The 17,708-nt window shown below is 43.3% G+C and overlaps 1 protein-coding gene and 1 long non-coding RNA gene across 26 annotated transcripts in view; one reads left to right on the top strand and one right to left on the bottom strand.

The window, feature by feature from the left end:
* Window positions 1-17,708, bottom strand: part of Magi1 (membrane associated guanylate kinase, WW and PDZ domain containing 1) — a 623,637-nt gene that overhangs the window by 27,806 nt on the left and 578,123 nt on the right. For 14 of the 25 annotated variants that reach the window (XM_085840262.1, XM_085840249.1, XM_085840251.1 and 11 more), the window contains 3 exons: window positions 13,697-13,728; window positions 4,551-4,767; window positions 868-951 (listed from right to left, as the gene is read on the bottom strand). In XM_085840262.1, the coding sequence (XP_085696388.1) occupies window positions 868-951; window positions 4,551-4,767; window positions 13,697-13,728 (333 nt within the window). The remainder of the gene's footprint in view (window positions 1-867; window positions 952-4,550; window positions 4,768-13,696; window positions 13,729-17,708) is intronic. The other 11 variants (XM_085840252.1, XM_085840254.1, XM_085840269.1 and 8 more) reach the window with 3 other exon arrangements.
* On the top strand, window positions 11,773-14,898 carry LOC147003879 (uncharacterized). Its single transcript, XR_015047582.1, has 3 exons — window positions 11,773-11,970; window positions 14,235-14,442; window positions 14,791-14,898. It is a non-coding gene; the product is annotated as an uncharacterized LOC147003879 (long non-coding RNA).

The raw sequence follows: 17,708 nt of genomic DNA, 5'->3' as shown, positions 1-17,708 counted from the left end.
TGTGGCAATGAGGTGTCAGCTATCATGGTATTTGGAGGAGGAGACCCCACAGATTTAGGTCAATCACCCGAGTTAGTCCACAGGAAAAAAAGTTTTCTTCCTTTCAAGAATCAACAAGAAAATGGCAAGTTAAAAAAAAAAAAAGGTGCCTTGTGACATTTGGGACAATGAACAAGGACACACAGACACAAACACCAACACAGACATGCGACAAAGGAAGTCTTCTGATACTTTAATTTTAACCTACTAACAATTTTATTTTTCTTACCAACTGTGTACCCAAATAAATATAACTTTGACCTGTGAATTGATATTGACCCATACCATGGTATTCAATTTTTATCTTCTATGATATTAGTTCTTTGTATAAAGAGTACTAAGGTTTACTCCCCCCAAATGTTCTCACTCTCTAATTTCAAAGGTTGTATTTTAGAGAGCAGCAAGGTGAGGCCATTTCCCCCAAATTACTATTTTTTTTTTTAAATTACTGTTAGTATTTTAGTGAGGCCAGTCTTACAGAACTTATAGCTCTGATCCATCTGTGTGCATCTTAAATCCTCACCGAGGGGTCAATCTCTGTAGCTAATCTGCTTCTGGTAATGGTCGTGGTCACTTAACAAAGTAGCAGAATGACTTTCCTTGAAGTGTAGTGCGAGTGGGGTCACCAGGCCCTGGTGTCACCACTGGCACAGACTGTGAAAACACACACGTCACCCCCTAATCTTATCTGATGCCTGGTTTATGTTCGGCCAATACATGCACTTTTTTTTCTCTTCCCTCGCTTCTGTGGACTTCTCCCCAGACAGATGGGAACATCAAACAGGATGGATGACAATGGAGGAGCAAAAGTTTGCGGCAGATCCTTACTCTGACATTCTCCAAAATTCGTGGAATTGATTTCTCTGTCTCTTTCACCCTTGCTCAATCCTGATGCAGGCGAAGGTGACATAGCTGGAATATCAATTTCACAATTGTGTAAAGCTTAATATGTGTTCTTTCTTAGTCCATTTTAACTTCATTGTGACTGGTAAGGGATGTTCAATTCAGCATCACAATAAAGGTCGCGGCTGCTTTGGGTTCAAAGGGTGGTAGCTTGGTTCTGGTTTTCACTTTTTTTTTCATGGTGTTTTACATGTCAAAAAGCTAACTGAACACTGAGGGCTTCCTGTGGCTTCAGTACTGGTACTGTCAAGGATCCTTAGGTTTAATTAGGCTTTAACCACCTTCTTGAATGACCTTGCTTCATGTCACAAACACAAGAAAGCTGTCTACATTCTCATTGCCTTTTGAGAAAATGGACGTGCATTCGTGCCACCATTACACACCAACACTGATTATTTGGGGGCGCATCAATCCCCAGAGACTCTGCTCTTAGGCTGAAGCATGCCCTAGTGAATTCTAGGCAGTTCAAACCAGAATAGTCTTTCTTCTGTTTGAGATGCAATCACGGAATCCGTCGACTTTGAATGAACACACACATAGAAATTGTTATAATCATCTTAAATTCCTGGTGTCAGACTTGTAAGCACAACTCCCTAAAGGACAGCTTTCTAATGCTGGTTAAGATGACAGTGTTGACTGCTTTCTTTTCAAGCTATGCCACAAACAGGCAAATACTTTAGTTATAAGCACTGGAGTTTCTTTTATAGTAAATGCTGCTGTGTACTAGGTGACTGTGTGAACATCTGCTAATAAGACCAATCATGTCATTTTTAAAGACACGGATCCAACTGGCCTGTTATCTAGAGAAAATACAAAACAGGCAAGATGGCTTATTTAAAGGACTTCAAGTCTTTAACTAACACTGAAATCCTTCAAAGGTATTTATTAACATATTTGTAACTCAGATGAAATCATTGGGACACTGCTGCTCAGGCAGATGGCTAAATTGAGAGGATGTTATTTTTCGAAATGCCTAGACCATGTAAAGGAAATGGTCAGGTGTGTGTCTATCTTTATGTCGCCTTTAACAATGAAGTTTAATAAAAAGGAAAAGGTATTTAAACATTAAGGGAGTAATGTGTATATTTAATGTGACTGACTTTAGTTCTCCTTCAGTATTTGCTTCTGTTATCATGGGATGGGGAGGGAATTCCCTCCATCCAGATATTCCTCTTTTTTTTTTTTAAATGTTCTTAAAAGACAAAATACAAAATAACTTAGGGCAATGGGAGAAACAGTTTTGAGATTAAGCCAAATACTAATTCAAAGGCAAGATTGATACAGGTTCATCAGTAGGTACCATGGAAAGAAGAGTATCTGTAATAGACAGAATAATTATACTGGGGGCGGGTGGATTTTCATTATTCTCACTTAGTAGAGAAATAAAAAAAAATCTATGTAGCTCTTAACAGCCATTGGGCTGCTACTATCACTCTATCACAGAACCTCCAATCCCCAAAGAGGCGTTGATTTTCCCTTGTGCTCCTGATTGCTTTGATGCTACACAAAGTACAAGGAGCAAAACTGAAAGATTTCCAAATGCTTGTCTACCTCCACTTGAGCAATGTCAGTGCTTATAGAAACTGGGTATAGCCATACTGGATAATTCCAATTTCTTTTCCTGGTAAAAACTCTTAAAAGTTGAATATCCAAATCCCAAGGGATACTGCTGCTTTGGGGTAAATATGCCTACCACTGAGCATGTGCTTAGAGCGTCCTGTCAATCCAGGAGGACACACCAATAGTTCAGGGAATGATTTATTGGATCACAAAATGACTGGACCACGGAAAACTCAATCATAATGTGTTCGGTACTGAAGAAAGCAGGGCCATGGTCAATAAAGTGATCACTCAACATCCCCTGAAGTTGGATCCTTGACTGAAGAAGCCACATGGTTAGAGAGAGATGTGAAGGGAATATGGAATATTTTCCTTCAGAAGGCATGCCTTCCTTCAGTGGTATTTTGAAGAGAAATCACTACAGTTAGAGAGGAATCCAGGTACGAAGCCCAGGTTTATACCAGTTGGTATCCCTCATCTGAAAACCTCAAATGCTCTAAAACCCAAAGCTTGTAAGTACTGACGTAATACCGCACAAAGAAAAGGCCATGCCATAAAGCTTACATTCACAAATAAAAGCACTGCAAATACAGTTTAAAATGACATTCTAGCTTTGCGTGTAAGGGATATACGAAACAGAAACAGATTTGAAATTTAGACTCAGGTCCCATTCTCAGACTATCTCATTATGGATAAGCAAATATTTCAAAATCTGAAGTTGGAGGCATTTTTGATAAAGGATGCTCAACTTTGGGAAATTTCCTTGAGTCTGGCTTCCAGAATAGTTTGATGGCATCTTCCTCAGTTTGGGTGAGGTAGGTAGATATGCGTGTTCCACTTCCAAATCAGCTGCCTTTTGTCAGCCTGCTGAGGCTGGGCCAGTACCACAGCCTATCTAATTGCTCACTGTTGTACCCTGATGATACTTCAAGGGACTTCCAACAGCTGATAATTGGCAAGAGGTGAGCTTATCATGTGCCCCTTAATTGTTGACTTTAACCTAAGGGCTTGGTCAGTTTTTTTCCTTGGGGTTATTGGCCTTACACATTCTCTTTATTCTTTGTCACAGAACAATGGGAGTGTCCTAAAACATCCTTCATCCAGCACAGGTATGCTACACAGCCAAGTCAGAGTGGTTGGTGAGGAAGAACTCTCAACCTCTCATCAGCTTCTGGGCTACAATCTCCATAGAGATTGCGGCTAGGGACAAAACCCATGCTACGGGCAGCCAGGCAAAGCAATGCTGTTTTTGCTCTCAGCTTCTCCCAAGTCACAAATAATGTCTTCCCTCCTAACACATGCTGCCTCATTCCAGGGCACACTGACCAACATCTGGAGAGAAAAATGTTAGTGACAGCAAAGCCTCCAAAAGGCCTGATGTGCTTCTACCAAGCCCAGGGCATTTTAGGGATCTGCTTTGATAAAATAATAAAGATTACTGATGGTGAGCGTCCGCAGTAGTCATTAAAAAAAGAAAGACAAGAAAGACGGAGGGAATTTTAGGTTTTTAAGATCTGGGAAGTTCTGAAGCCCATCTTTCCAAGTCTGTCTAGTAAAAAGGCAGAACACAGAGCACACCTGACTAGTGTATAAATAATTAAGCTACAACCATCCCCTGTGAGTGTTTTCCCAAGAGAGCACCTGACCAGTATATAGATAATTAAGCTACAATCATCCTCTGTAAGTTTTTTCCCCCCACCTTTTGAAGGGAAATGTTTATAAAGATGGAAGAGGGGAAAATAAAAAACATTATCAGTAACTTTAAAAACCCCAAATCACAATTGTGCTCTGTTGTGTGTCTGAGGAGCTTTGCCAGACAGGCACGCAGAGTGTGCTAGGGCCCACTTGGGAAAGAACTGAAGACCGTGGCTCTTAGCAACCACCTCTTTACCCTGGCTTCCTCAAAACAGAGACATCATCCAGGATTTTATCTGGCTCCCCACCTTCTTTACCTCTATCTGATCACTTGACACCTAGGCCTCTTCGATTATGAGCAAGTTAGACAGCGGGAAAGGGCCCGGAAAAGCAGGAACCCAGGCGTTACTCACGTCGGTTTTCATACATGCTCCTGGACTGGGCCCAGATTTTAAAAGGATCTGGCTTTTTCTGCCCAGAGCTGTCAGTCTGATCTGGAGCAGGGGCGTCTGCAGGTAGGTACTCAGGGAGCACCTGTATGCCGTGGCTCGGGGATGCAGTGTGCAGGCTCCGGTGGCTGGAGACGCTGTGCTGGGAGCTGTTCTGGCTGTCTTTCCTCTCCAGTGGCTGCTGTAAGAAAGCAAGTGAGAGAGCCAAGAAAGGAAGATGACTGTGGTTTCTGCAGTGGGCATCTCTCCCCAGCCTGACTTTGCACGCACGTGTGCATATGAGTTTAGCACAACAACAGACTCTGGCCACTACCTTTTCCCAGCAAAGTGTTGGATGCAGATAAATCCTCAAATGATTGGCAGAAAGACAGAGGGCTGGACTAGACAGAAAGATATAACCACAGAGCATGGTGTTCTCTGGGCTGTAGTAAGGAGACAAGTCTGATTTTCATTGTAAGTTCTTGGGAAGATACACTGGGCTTCTCTATTGGAGGATGCAGCATCAATCCTGACACCCTCCTTTCCTGACAAAAATATGCGACTCAGGATACCATGTTTCAGATGTAAGTCTGTGCTATCTACAAGCAATACAACCATGCCTAAAAATGCTTCTCATGGCTCCATATGCTGTTCCTTTTAGTAATAAAATACCCACTCTGCTCTAAAGGCTTCTGCTAGTTCTATTCCAATAGAGATTGGGTCAGAGCATTAGGTAGTCACGCCTAGAGGCAAAGTGCACTGGTACCCAAGTGCAGAGAACCATCAAGTCAAGAGTTTCTATAGTTTTCTGTCAATCAATTCTAAAGGTGTGGCTTTCCATCTCTTGAATTACTGATACTACTGTGAGTTTAAAAGTCAAGAGCAAATGTGATGTGTGTATATATTGCCCTTCAGGGGTCAGCCTTCCCAGACTGGTAACTGTCCACAGTTCGAATACCTTTCAAAGAGGGAACTTTATTGACTTCAAAGGCAGAGTCAAGTTCTTGATCACTGAAACCAGCTTAGCACAGATTTTCATTTTATGAAATGTTCTCTGAATTGACAGAGACAACAGCCAAGACTGTCCTAATGGTTTCACCCCTGCAAATGCCATACTGGAATTCTGTCTCCTTTGCAAAACACACCACGTTACTGAACTTCTGTGCCTAGTGATTAGGAGGTATGAGACGTGTGTGTGTGTGTGTGTGTGTACATGTGTGTGTATGGTGTGTTTATGTATGTGTACATGTGTGTGTGCTTGCTTGCACATGTGTATGCATCCCTATCCTCTGTTACACAAACCTCAGAGCTATTTTAAATGGGGTCCATAAGATCCTGACAATGTGTAATCCGGTCAACTAGAGCTCTGTCACCAGAGGCTATCATCAATCCTACTCCTTGCTCTGCCCTCAGGTGGCCTCCATCTTTGAACCTTTGTTAGAAATGTCCACGGGCCTATCCCCAAATAAGTAGATGAAGAAAAGTCCAAAAAGAACATAGGTTTTTATTTTGTGTGGCAAACATCTTATTGGCAGCCACCTCTCAACTCCTTGATTTGCTCCTGACTGCTAGAGCTCTGGCTATAGGTTCTGGAAAAGTTCTGTACTTGAGGGAACGTTCCTCACATGTAAAGATGAAGTGGTAAAGATGCCAGGGAAAGCACAGGGCAAATACAACACAGCACCCTGTCTTTCTTCAGGTGATTAAAGCACTTGGCTCTGTGCTAGATAGATTGGCTAGACTAGACAGACTTGACATAGGCACCCTGCCACCTTTTAAGGTCCTTCTCCACATTGACATCAGCTCTATGCCCTCGTATCATGCCCTGAAAAGCGATCCCTACTCTGTCCCTTCCTTGGATGAAGCTGTTGAGGGCGAGAACAGCACAAGTTCTCTTTTTTGGATGTGCACAGCAAGTTGTCCTTCTCAATGTCTATCTCTTACAAGGCTCTCAATCTCAAAGCACACATAGTAGCATCTACCCATTGTTGGTGTAAACATATCGCATAACATTTTTAGAAAAAAAAATAGGTACTATGCTTAGGTTTCTTCCTTGAATTTTCATACCTCTTAAAAAAAATAACAACATGTAACATTTTACAAGGAAAATTAAAGGCTATTTCCATCTTGCAGTGAACATTAGTAACCAGACCGTGACTTTTATGCTGTTAAGGAGACATTCTAAATATGAAAAATCGTCATCCAACTCAGAAGCTGTTTGCCTGGAGACTTTCACTCTTCCCAGCAAATGCCTAACCTAATTCTGTTCCTTAAAAGAATGGCAAATGCCTGATTGTATGATGAGACCATCCACACTGAGTTTGTTTCCTAGATGAGGTAAGTCTGGAATCCTGAAAGCTTTAGTCTCCATTCATGCTCACTCCCCCTCTCCCCGCCCCTCCTGGCACCCCCTAAGCCTTCTTGCTAGAGTATACCTGAAGAATGCTCCCATGTGACTCTTTCAGGGGGTACAATTTGCAGTATGTTCTCCCCTAACTTCTTGGGTACCTGTCCCTGAAAACCACACTTTAAGCTTTTCCTCCCTGTCACACTGAGAGTCTGATGAAAGTATGAAAGTGTTGGGCACTCCTGATGTATAACATGCCAATTGGTTTTTATACACAGGGAGTGGCCCACACACAGCCAAGAGTTTGAGCAGCTGGTGGTGCTGTTGGCAGGTTGCTGAGCCTTTGGGGACATGTGGCCAGCTATCAGGAGTGGGTCTCCTGGGTGGTTCTTGAAGATGATAATGCCCTTCTGGTGCTAGCCCAGCCTTTCTGCTTCTTGTCTGTTACTATAATGTGATTAGTCGCTTCATGTTCCTGCTGACAGAGATTAAGCCAATCCTGAAGTTGTGCCTCCTTATCCCGACTGACTGATATCCTCTGAGCTCATGAGCCAAAATGAACATTTTTTTTCCTTAAGCTGCTTCTGTCAAGAATATCTCACCCTGATAGAGGAATCATGTACAGAGTCTGACATGTTACTCAAACAGGTGTCTAAGGACCTGGGATGCTTATCTCATCCTAGACACTGCCTAGCCTCAGCTTTAACTAGAGCTTGCTTGGCCACAAAGGGAGAAAGCAGATGAAGTCTCCTGAAAACACTTTAGCCACCTTTCACATTATAACAGCCTCACCTCATCAGCAAGACCTCTTTGAGGTCTGATTTAAAACAAAATGAGAGGCACAAAGCTTCATTTCTGTCAAACTGTGCCTCTCTGAATCCCTTTAATGTCATCCAATGTGGCATCTCAGTTGGAAAATACCAGTGAGGGGAATTTCCAAAAGTTTGGAGAATGTGGTCCAAAAACCATACCACAGAACCATCACTCACTGGCTTGACTTGGTGACATACTGGCAGCCCAGTCATCTGGAGGCTTTCTGAATCTGCACCTTGGTAAGATTTAGCTCTGGTTTTATGCTCAATTTTAAAACCAACCACATCCCCTCAATTTAAAGAAGATGCATTCTATAATGAAAATCTTAGGGTTTTTGGAGTTGTACTCTGTGTTTATATGTGCAAACGGTTCAAAATGTTTTTCATTTTCAATGACATCCTTTATTAGAGTTCAAAACTGGTCAAGGGGAAAACACCATTTATATAAAGCTCTCAAACTAAAATCATTTGGTGTGTGTGTGTGTGTGTGTGTGTAAGAAAGCTTTATTATGAGCCGGGCGTGGTGGCACACACCTTTAATCCCAGCACTCGGGAGGCAGAGGCAGGCGGATTTCTGAGTTCAAGGCCAGCCTGGTCTACAAAGTGATTTCCAGGACAGCCAGGGCTATACTGAGAAACCCTGTCTTGAAAAGCCATAAATAAATAAATAAATAAATAAATAAATAAATAAGAAAGAAAGGAAGAAAGAAAGAAAGAAAAAAAGAAAGAAAGCTTTACTATGTAGCCCAGGCTAAGCACAAACTCTGGATTCTCCTGTCTCTGCTTCTGGAGTACTGGGGTTATAGGTGTGTGCTACCTCCTCCATCTCATTTCTCTAAGTGAGGCACTTGCTCAAAGACAAGCAGCTGTAAGGTTGTAGCTTTAGTCCTGTTAAAGGAAGCCTGTGTGTGCATGGATGAAGAGAAACACTTAGTGCCTTAACAGGATATCAGACAAGACCCTCCTGTAGCGACCACCTGCAACATATTTATTCGCTCGACCAACAAATGCAAATGAATAATCTACACTGTGCCAGACAATAAGAAAAACAACAGATAAATAAAAAGATGTTACCTAATTGCCTGGAATTTATATCTGAGTATAAATGTATGTGTGCAGATGGAGATTAAATGAATCAAGCATTCAGAATACATTTAAAACAATGTACCGCAATGTCCTCTGGATAGCAGGCTTTATGGATGGGTGTAGAGAAGAGTACTTTGGCAATGGACCCAGCTTGGGCTAAGTCCTCACACAAAACGTGAGCTTGGACTATGTAGAATGAATAGCGATTGGATGAAGGAGCTGGACATGGACCTGGGAGTCAGAAAATGCAAGAGCCCTGTGTGGTGCTGTAAGCACTGGCTTCATTCTTAACTTTAGAGCAAGAATCCATTTATGCACTCAAAATAGGAATGCATTAGAGTTAATGTACTTCTGGGAAGTTTGGTCAGGCTTCTAGGTTGGGGACAGATATAGAGAAAAGACTGGGAGCAGATGGGCTAGTGTGAAGTTCACTGTTGCTCTGCACTGAGATAGCTTCTACTGGGACAAAGGTATGATGGAGGAGACACAATGCTGACCAGGGAGAGAGGAGGGAGGATAAGGCACCTTAGACACAAAGCAGCAAAGCCCCCAGCTTAGAGACACTGCATTGTCCTCAAGACAGCCCAGCTTGAGTTTCATGGTCAAGGCGTGTGCTATGCACCCAGACATGTCACCCATGCTGATGTCACTGGGCTGAGATTTCTGAACTGAGATTTTCATTCCTCATTCTCAAATCTCCACCAACTTAGAAGAAGAAAATGGGCTTAATTTTAAAATCTCCTTAAGAGTCCTTGGCCATGAACTTGTATCACAAAACCTTTTAGAATGAAATTGTACCTCTCTCTCTAAAATGAATGATTCTCTCATACTACTTACTGTCAGGTCAGGGAAATTGGGAAGGCGCGGTGGTTTGTATAAATGGAAATGGGGAAAAAATTTACCTCATCAGGATTTCACAGAATGAGTTAGAAATGGAGGCTCTTATGAAGTAAACTGAAAATATTTGCTCGGGAGAACAAATGAATACAGACAGCACTTAGGAGCTTAGATGATGGAAAGAATTCATGTGGCTTAAAGATGACAAATTGATCCATTTTAAAGCCAAATTATTTACAGTTGATGTATCTGCCAAGACCCAAGGCCACTGCAGCGATTTGCATGGACAATAGGAGCAGATCCCAGTGCGGCTGAGGTACGAGGCCAAGGTCATCAGAGGTGTGAGAATGCCCAAAGCTCCAGCTTCTCTTCTGCCTCTTTCCTATATCTCCTGCCTCTGAATCAAATTCTGTCTCACAGATGGGTGAAGGCATAGACCACTGGCTGGATAGAAATAGGAAATTTGAGTCACATAAAAATATAAGGGATTTGGCAAAATGGACAGTCTATACTTGTAGAGGCTCCCATGGGCTGCTCACTGAGGTGGGAGGTGAGAGGCCAGAAGATAATTCGAAGTCCACCTATTCCTTTCTTCATCTACGTCCTCACTGCTTCTCCAGGCCTGTAGAAGCTGTGACGAGATCATGTGGTGGCTTTGGGATTGTGAAGCCTAGGAGTGCAGTGTGAGAGGTAGATCATGTCACAGAGGGTGACTCAGGCAAGGGGTCACCAGGGCAGCTGCCAGCTAAGAGGTCTTGTGTCCTCCTCACATGTGTTAATGAATGGCTCCTTCCAGAAATTTCCTTCAGCATCTCTTACAGGTAAAAGGAATGGAAGATGATGGAGTGAAGCTTTCTAGTGCTACCTTGAAGACATCACCTTGCCACTGGTCTTAACACTGTGGGTATTCTTGGCCACAGTTCTTCATTCTACCTTGGGTCTGGGCTCTGTAAGACACTCAACTTAGGTCCTTGTGACTGAGAGCATGAGCAGCATAAGGTATACACTCAGCTCTCCTTCAACTCTCCACACCTGTGCTCAGCAGACTCAGTAGTCCCCACGAGGAGAGGGTCTAGACAGGCCTGTCTATGCTGTGGTATCTATTTCACTCCCCAGTTGCTGGGAGGCAGGGATATTTTCTGTCTTAGTTCCCGGATACCCACGCTATTATTATCACTTAGAAGACAGTCATTAAACATTTCTACTTCCAATGTCTCATTCCAAGTTCCACACTTAGTGGTCCTCACTACTACATGTGCTGAATGACAGGATGGATAAATGGTTGAGAAAGGGGAAGAGAAATGTATGGATGGGCACAAGACTGGTGAACTGGTAAAGAAATGGAAAGTTCAACAATGGGAGAACAGAGACCGTGGGAGGTGACCCAGCAGGAACACGGGTGGATCTGACTTACAATGTTTGCTGTGCAATTTAGAATTCAGAAATCCCTACACTCTCAAGATCTCTGTATTGAAATTTGAACTGGCAGTTCAAGTTTCTCCTCAGAATGACTAAGTTGGGTTACAGCACAAGTTTTCCAGAGAAGTCTAAAACTCCACAGCAAATGTGTCTTTTTTTTTTTAACTGCCATGTGGTAGAAAAACTCTATGATGTAGAAATCCAGGTACTAAGTTAATAAAATGTTACTGAGGTACCATCAATCTTCCGCAAGAGTACACAAAACCCACAAACATCGTTTAAACTGAATCTAGTAAGTTACTTATTCAGAGTAAGCTGTAGGGACAATCCAGGAGGTAAAACAACATTAATATGCTAAACCCTTCTGCCCTAATAAAATCTCAACTGCCCAATTATTGAAAACATTAAAAAAGAAAGAAAAAGTATGGGAATACAGGGACCCTGTCCATCATCGGGGGAAGCCAAGCGTGTCAGAGCCTCAGCAGGCAGCCAATAGTGTGGATCTGGCTCAGATTCTAGTCACAGAGCTGGGGTGGAATCCACAGGGACTACAACCCAGGCAGCACTGCTGCACCTTTAACTAACTACGCAGCCTATAGAATCTGTCACCACCTGAGCGGCTCACCCAGCACCTGGACACCCAGCATCCCTGTGGACTCCCTCCAACCCCACTGAAAACATCCCACCATCATCTGGCCCGCTGGCAGGGTACCATCCATATTCAAACTGGGGAAAGGGAAACAGCTTTCCACCCACCTGTACAAGCCCCCAATGATCACAGATGTTTGCAATGCTCTCCTGCCAACAGCAGCCCTTGGCTGATAGTCCCTTCATCATGTGCAGCAGCTGCCAGCGTGCCAGCATGCCATGCAAGCTGCCATCCCTGTCCTGAAGCAGGACCCAGGTAAGGACAAGCCCCAAGCTGCGAACCTGCTCTTAAATCCAGCAGCACACACCCTCTTAGCTTGTGGTAATTAGGAGCCAGCAGACTGTGGGCAAAGCAGTTAAGAGAGCTTTTTCCTAGGAATGCAACCCAAGTAATTGGCTTGTTGCTCACTAATGACATGGTAACTACAAAAATAAACTGCCAGCGAATTCTCTTAACTGACTTCATGAACATGGGCTCTGTGCACGCTCAATACTAGGTGCTAGAGAACACCTTGCTACCTGAAATCTTGCTGTTAGTGCAAAGCCTCCCTTGTCAAGATTCCACAGCCTGTGGGATGTGTAAAACAGGCCCATGCATCAGCACAGCGTGACCATGGTGGGGAGAAAAAGGAAAGCTCACACTAACTCAGGCTCGGGAGGCACATCTTTCAGCTGCCTTTGATTTGTCTGAGGGCCGAATGGGTTTCTGCCAATGACCCAGGGACGGCGATAAACACATGCGCACGCATCTCTGCGCTTTCCTGCCTGGACATTAACACAAACTGACACGGGAAGCAGCTCCCGATGTCAGTGTTCCAATGGCCACGGTACCGTGTGTGCCATCAGAGCCACACCGATTACTGCCGTTTTTTTTCTTTGCAGAACTAGGGAGTTGTGTTTCAGAACACATGCAGCCCCCTCCTTAATAAACTTCTGCCTGCTTGCAGACAGGTGGAAAGAATTCAGCTGCAGCACTCGAAGCTGCAAAGTTTTAAAGGTCCTCCTCCTCCGGAGATGGCACAAAGCTACACATTTCCCCGTTCTCAAATCTTCTAAGTTACAAGGAAGCCCCCTTCTTCATCCTAATATTAATGACTCGAGGCGCTCCTGCCACCTCGTTCAATTTCACAGGCATTCAAGTCACAGGTCTGGAGTTTTTAAGTAGCATTTTAATTTGTTGTTAGTGCCCTGGGAGTAAAAGCTCATACGACCAAGCAAAACACTATAGCCTCTAGGTTATTAGCCAGCATGCCAAGTAGGTAATGCATCTTCATGGAAACCAGATTAGAAAGGACAGCAAAACATTGATTTTTTTTTTTTTTAAAGAATCCCATACCTGCAGCATAATGCTGCTAAAGCTAGCAAAACAACAAAGGACATTTCCCTAGCAAGGAAATGTCTTATTCTTAGTGCTGGGCAGTGAACACTGTTATCTGAGAGCACGGACATATACAGGCATAGCAATTCTCCTCTAAACCCACGGGCGTTTGGTTTTTCGAAAAATAATTATTCACAAAATAACTATAGCGTGCATAAGGAAGCTTGGAGAGAGCCGGTAGCCATGTGAACGGCTGCCCTGCGAACACCAGTTGAGAAGCCAGTGAGCAAGCAGGTGGAGCCTTTTCTCTCTCTTCCTCCCCCAAAGGAAACAATAGCATTTGTATCAAGTTGAAACCGCTCAGAAACTCGCCCATTCAAAGGAGTTGCGGAGCATCTGTGTACAGAAGCCACACTGCATTATTTCAATCCTCTTGGCTTTTGCATCCTGCTTCTACATCTCTACATAGTTAAAAGACAAACCCCAAGACCATCGATATCAAACATATTCCAGAACTTAATAAAACGAGCCTAAGCTCCTGGATCCCGCAACCAATCTAAAAGCACATTTAGTCAGGTGAACCCAGGCAGCTTACCTTCCTCCCGATGGGGTCTCCCCGCTTCCCCCTCCCCCTCCAAGCACCAAGTAAATGACAAGTCCTTACCGACTTTGGGCTCTTCTTGGGAACTGGTAGCCCTAGGAAAAAAAATGCAACAAAGGGGGTGGGGGGAAGACATAATTAGCATATAAATGTTACCTTTTCTTAAAGAACAATCCCCAGGTGTTTCATGGCCACCTAGTCATCTGCAGAGTTATGTCAGATTTCTCCCCAGCATCGGAGTTACCAGGCTGTTCATATCGAATCAAAGGCGAGGGAGGAGGAGAGCGAGAGGCAGGAGATCTATCTGCATTAGCTATGCTGACTTGTACTGCAGCAGCCTGGAGGCTGGGAAAAGAAATTCACAGACCTCAGCGGCCTGGGAAATTGAACACTTGGACAGAATCTCAAATGCTCTTCTGGATTAAGGGAGACTTAACTTACAATTAAGTTCAGGATATTCCCTTTCCTCACGATCCACTTGTCAATGGAAATGGACCAATCAGGACAGAGAAAGGGGTATATATTTAGTTTTAAAGGACAGCATGGTTAAATTTAATCCCCCCCCCCTTTCTGTCTTTTTTCTCCCCCCTATGTATTTCAGGCAAAGGAATGCCTTCTTTAGCTTGGATGAGCTCAACACAAAGATGAATGTTCTTTCAGCAGCAGAGGAGGCTAAAATCGGAGCCCGAGTTCAAGTTGGTCTAGGATCCTCCGATCATCAGCACTCATCTTGGTATCTGTCAGTCATCTAAGCAGCCTCCTAACTTGGTTTCTGGAAACAACCTGGGTTTGGATTGGGCTCTGGAGAGGTAAGCATGCCATTTGGAAGGAACAAGGGAAATTTCACAAAGCCGAGAGAAAGAAAAGACAGTTAAGGAAGAAGGAAAAAGGCAAAGGCGACAAAGGTGGTGGCTGAACCTGGTGGGCTGTCCTCAGACCCTGTCCTTAAGGGGGAGGGCTAGAGCCGGAAGGAACCAGTGATCTCATCACTTCTAGGAAAGTGAGCAGCAATCAGAGGCAGGCTTATGGGGTCCCTGTCACCAGACAAGTGTGGGGAAGGGGGGTGAGAAAGGAAAACAAGCACACACTGGTGTTTGAAAAGTCATCTTTCTCCCACTGCCACCTCTTTATTTATTTATTTTTCCTTGTTTGAGCAGGGGGTTGGACCACGAGATGTTGATTTCACCTGCACAGATGCCAAAGCTACATTTGGGATGGGATGTCTCTGCAGACACTTCAGCTTGGTTCTGAAAAGCGATTCTGATGTAGCCTGATGATTTCAACTCTCTGGGAAGTCACTTGTCAGTTCTAAAGCCATGCTAAATCAGCGAAAAGAACAGGAAGCAGTGGGGGCTGGTGAGGAAGGAGGGAGCCGCTCAGATGAGCAGTGCTAACATTCACACTGCTGGTGAGGCATGGCTAGAGTCACAGGTCCTCTGAGAAGTTGGGGGCACTGTCTGGCAAGGCTCCTCCTATCACCAAACTGAGGTCTGACAGAGTACTCTCAGATAAGACCTCATTAAAAAAATACAAGTGCAGTCCCAGTGTCCCCCTACCCACCTCAGGGGGGCAGCGACCTGCAGCACTAACACAATTTCTCAGTGTTTATGAAGCCAAGGTAACAGTCACCCCAGGCACGTAATTTTAAAAACTTATGATGGAGCAGAAGGAGTGTTACTGTTGCAAGTGAGGCAAATGCAGGCAGGTCACTTTGGAGTCTTTTGCAACTCAGTGTCTGCACTAGTGAATGAAATGAATGAATGAAAAAGCAGCAAGGCTGGCCTTTTAAGATTAAGGCAACTCAATAACACAAAATCTTTGAGAGCCTCTGTCCTGGTTGCATTCCAACACCATGTTCTTTCACCTTCTTTGGCTAACTGACATCATCTGTGAAAAAGTGATTAGGATCAGTTGATTTCAATCAGGGTAAAAAAAAAAACATCATTTTTGCTGAGTTAACTAACATATAAAAAGATTTAGGGAAGGATTACTTACAGATTTCAGACTGAGTGGAACAATTTTTATATGACTTTAATTTAAAAGAATCGGGCGCTTTTATTGGTCAATAGGCTGTCCTTAAAGGATCTGTATCACATTACATTAATGAGTCACTGCATATGCTTCAAGCTACATACTGTTACACTGTTATGTTCACATTTTCTCTTCATTAATACACACTTAATAGACTAAGACAAGTTTCACTACCGTCAATTTTTATTAATCTACCGTCAATTTTTATTAATCTTGATTGATCAGTATCACACTGACCCACCTCCACAGAACTTCTTGTAGAGTCTCCAACTGGCTTAGTCAGACTCATATCTGGGCAATCTCTGTCTCTTACGCCACTGTAGGGTAATGGGTATTTTCATTCTCTGCCAAGGAGGAACGATCTCACATTCCCTACAGTGCCTTCACAAAGACACACACTGCAGCATCCTGATATACAGGAAACCTGGAAACTACCAGAACTTCTATATAGCCTGCAGGGTAACCAACCACAAAGCATTCCACACGAGTTAAAAGGAATGAGCTCTCTCTACAGGTAACAATGCCACTGCTTCCAAAACATAACGCCGGAGTGTGGCTAGCAGAGAGACACGTAACTGGAGAGAGAGAGGTGGTAAACACAGACAGACAGTTTTTGCCTTCTGTGAATGTTCCCAAATTGATATCAGGGACATTATTCATTACTACTTAGAATTCTGATCTCAATGAGGTAGTAAGATAGCAATTTTAAAATAAAATTAATCAGTGAATAGACCTCCTACATATCCCAAATAAAATACAATATCAATCAGCATTAAAGAAACAGAGCTAACCAACTAAAGCATGTCTGTGTTTCCTCTAGGAAAGCTGCCTACTGATGTGCTGGAAGGCCCCAGCTAACCTCAGAGGAATTGTATTTTGCAACAAATAAGAACCTCTTTATAAGAAGGGCTTTATTTTTCACTGCTAGTGAGTTGCTGAAACTTTCATTTTAAAAGCCACACCTTTTGACAGGAGCCAAAAATGGGTTATGACCACAAATTAATATTTAAGTAGCCAAAATCAAGACACTCCATTTGGCTGCTTTAAAATGGAGGAGCAGGGGGAATCAAAGATTTGTTTTAGGCCCATATGATCATTAAATCTTAAAATCTAATAAATATGAATGCTGGAACAAACTTCCTTACTACAATTTATAATTTATTTTAGCAAAAAACACTATTCAGAAAGCAGTCAGGAAAAGCCCTCAAACACAGTCAAAGGGTCACTTTTGGGATATATTCTCCCAGCCCTAGAAATCATGCAAACACAGCTTTCACCCAGATAGCATCGCCTGCAGACCACCCTGTGCTGAGAAGAATGCTATTCCTCCTTCATGGCATAGCCCTGGTGTGGCCTGGGCAAATTCATTCTTTCTGAATACTGTGGCAGCAGGAAGGAGGGCTGTGCTCTATAAACCACGTTGAATATTACTTGTGAGGCATAGGGACACAGCCAGCACCTACCTTCAATGGGCTCATATGGTCCACTCAAGGTACGAAGGTTTCAAGAGGGAGGGGAAAAAAAAAAGCATTTATGGATGGCACCATCTGCTCCTAGCGCCCAAGCAGCAGCAAATGTTACTTCTAAGAGATCCAACAAACTTTTACAGGGCAGCGTATGCTCAAGGTGTGAGCCTTAGTGTCATCTACGCAGTGAGAAAATTCTGGCACTTGGATTTCTAAACTCCCCAGCAGAGACAACAAAAGGTAAATGCCCTGCTAGTGAGCAGGACCGACCATTAACCCAACAGGGAGTGTTCTCTCCCATTAAATAGTAAGGCCATAAACTTTGCTCCCCAAACCACTCTCACCTTATTAAAGAGAAGAATGTGTTTTTAAAGAAATTATATGATGCTGGGTACAAACAATTTATTGGAAAAAGTAGCAATATGTAAGTATTTGGTTAGTAAGGAGGTCAGACATAGAAACCCCATTTTCTTTGGCTCCTGGTATTCCAGGTGCCTTTACTACCCACAGTACTATCTCCTGCAACAAGGAAAGCTTTAATGATGAACACACATATACACATGCGTATTGCAATAAAC

This window comes from Mus caroli, unplaced genomic scaffold (assembly GCF_978045245.1).
Source record: "Mus caroli unplaced genomic scaffold, Mus_caroli_1 scaffold_7, whole genome shotgun sequence".
NCBI lineage: Eukaryota > Metazoa > Chordata > Mammalia > Rodentia > Muridae > Mus > Mus caroli.
The sequence above is the reverse complement of the archived record's forward strand: the minus strand, read 5'-3'. Positions and strand labels throughout refer to the sequence as shown.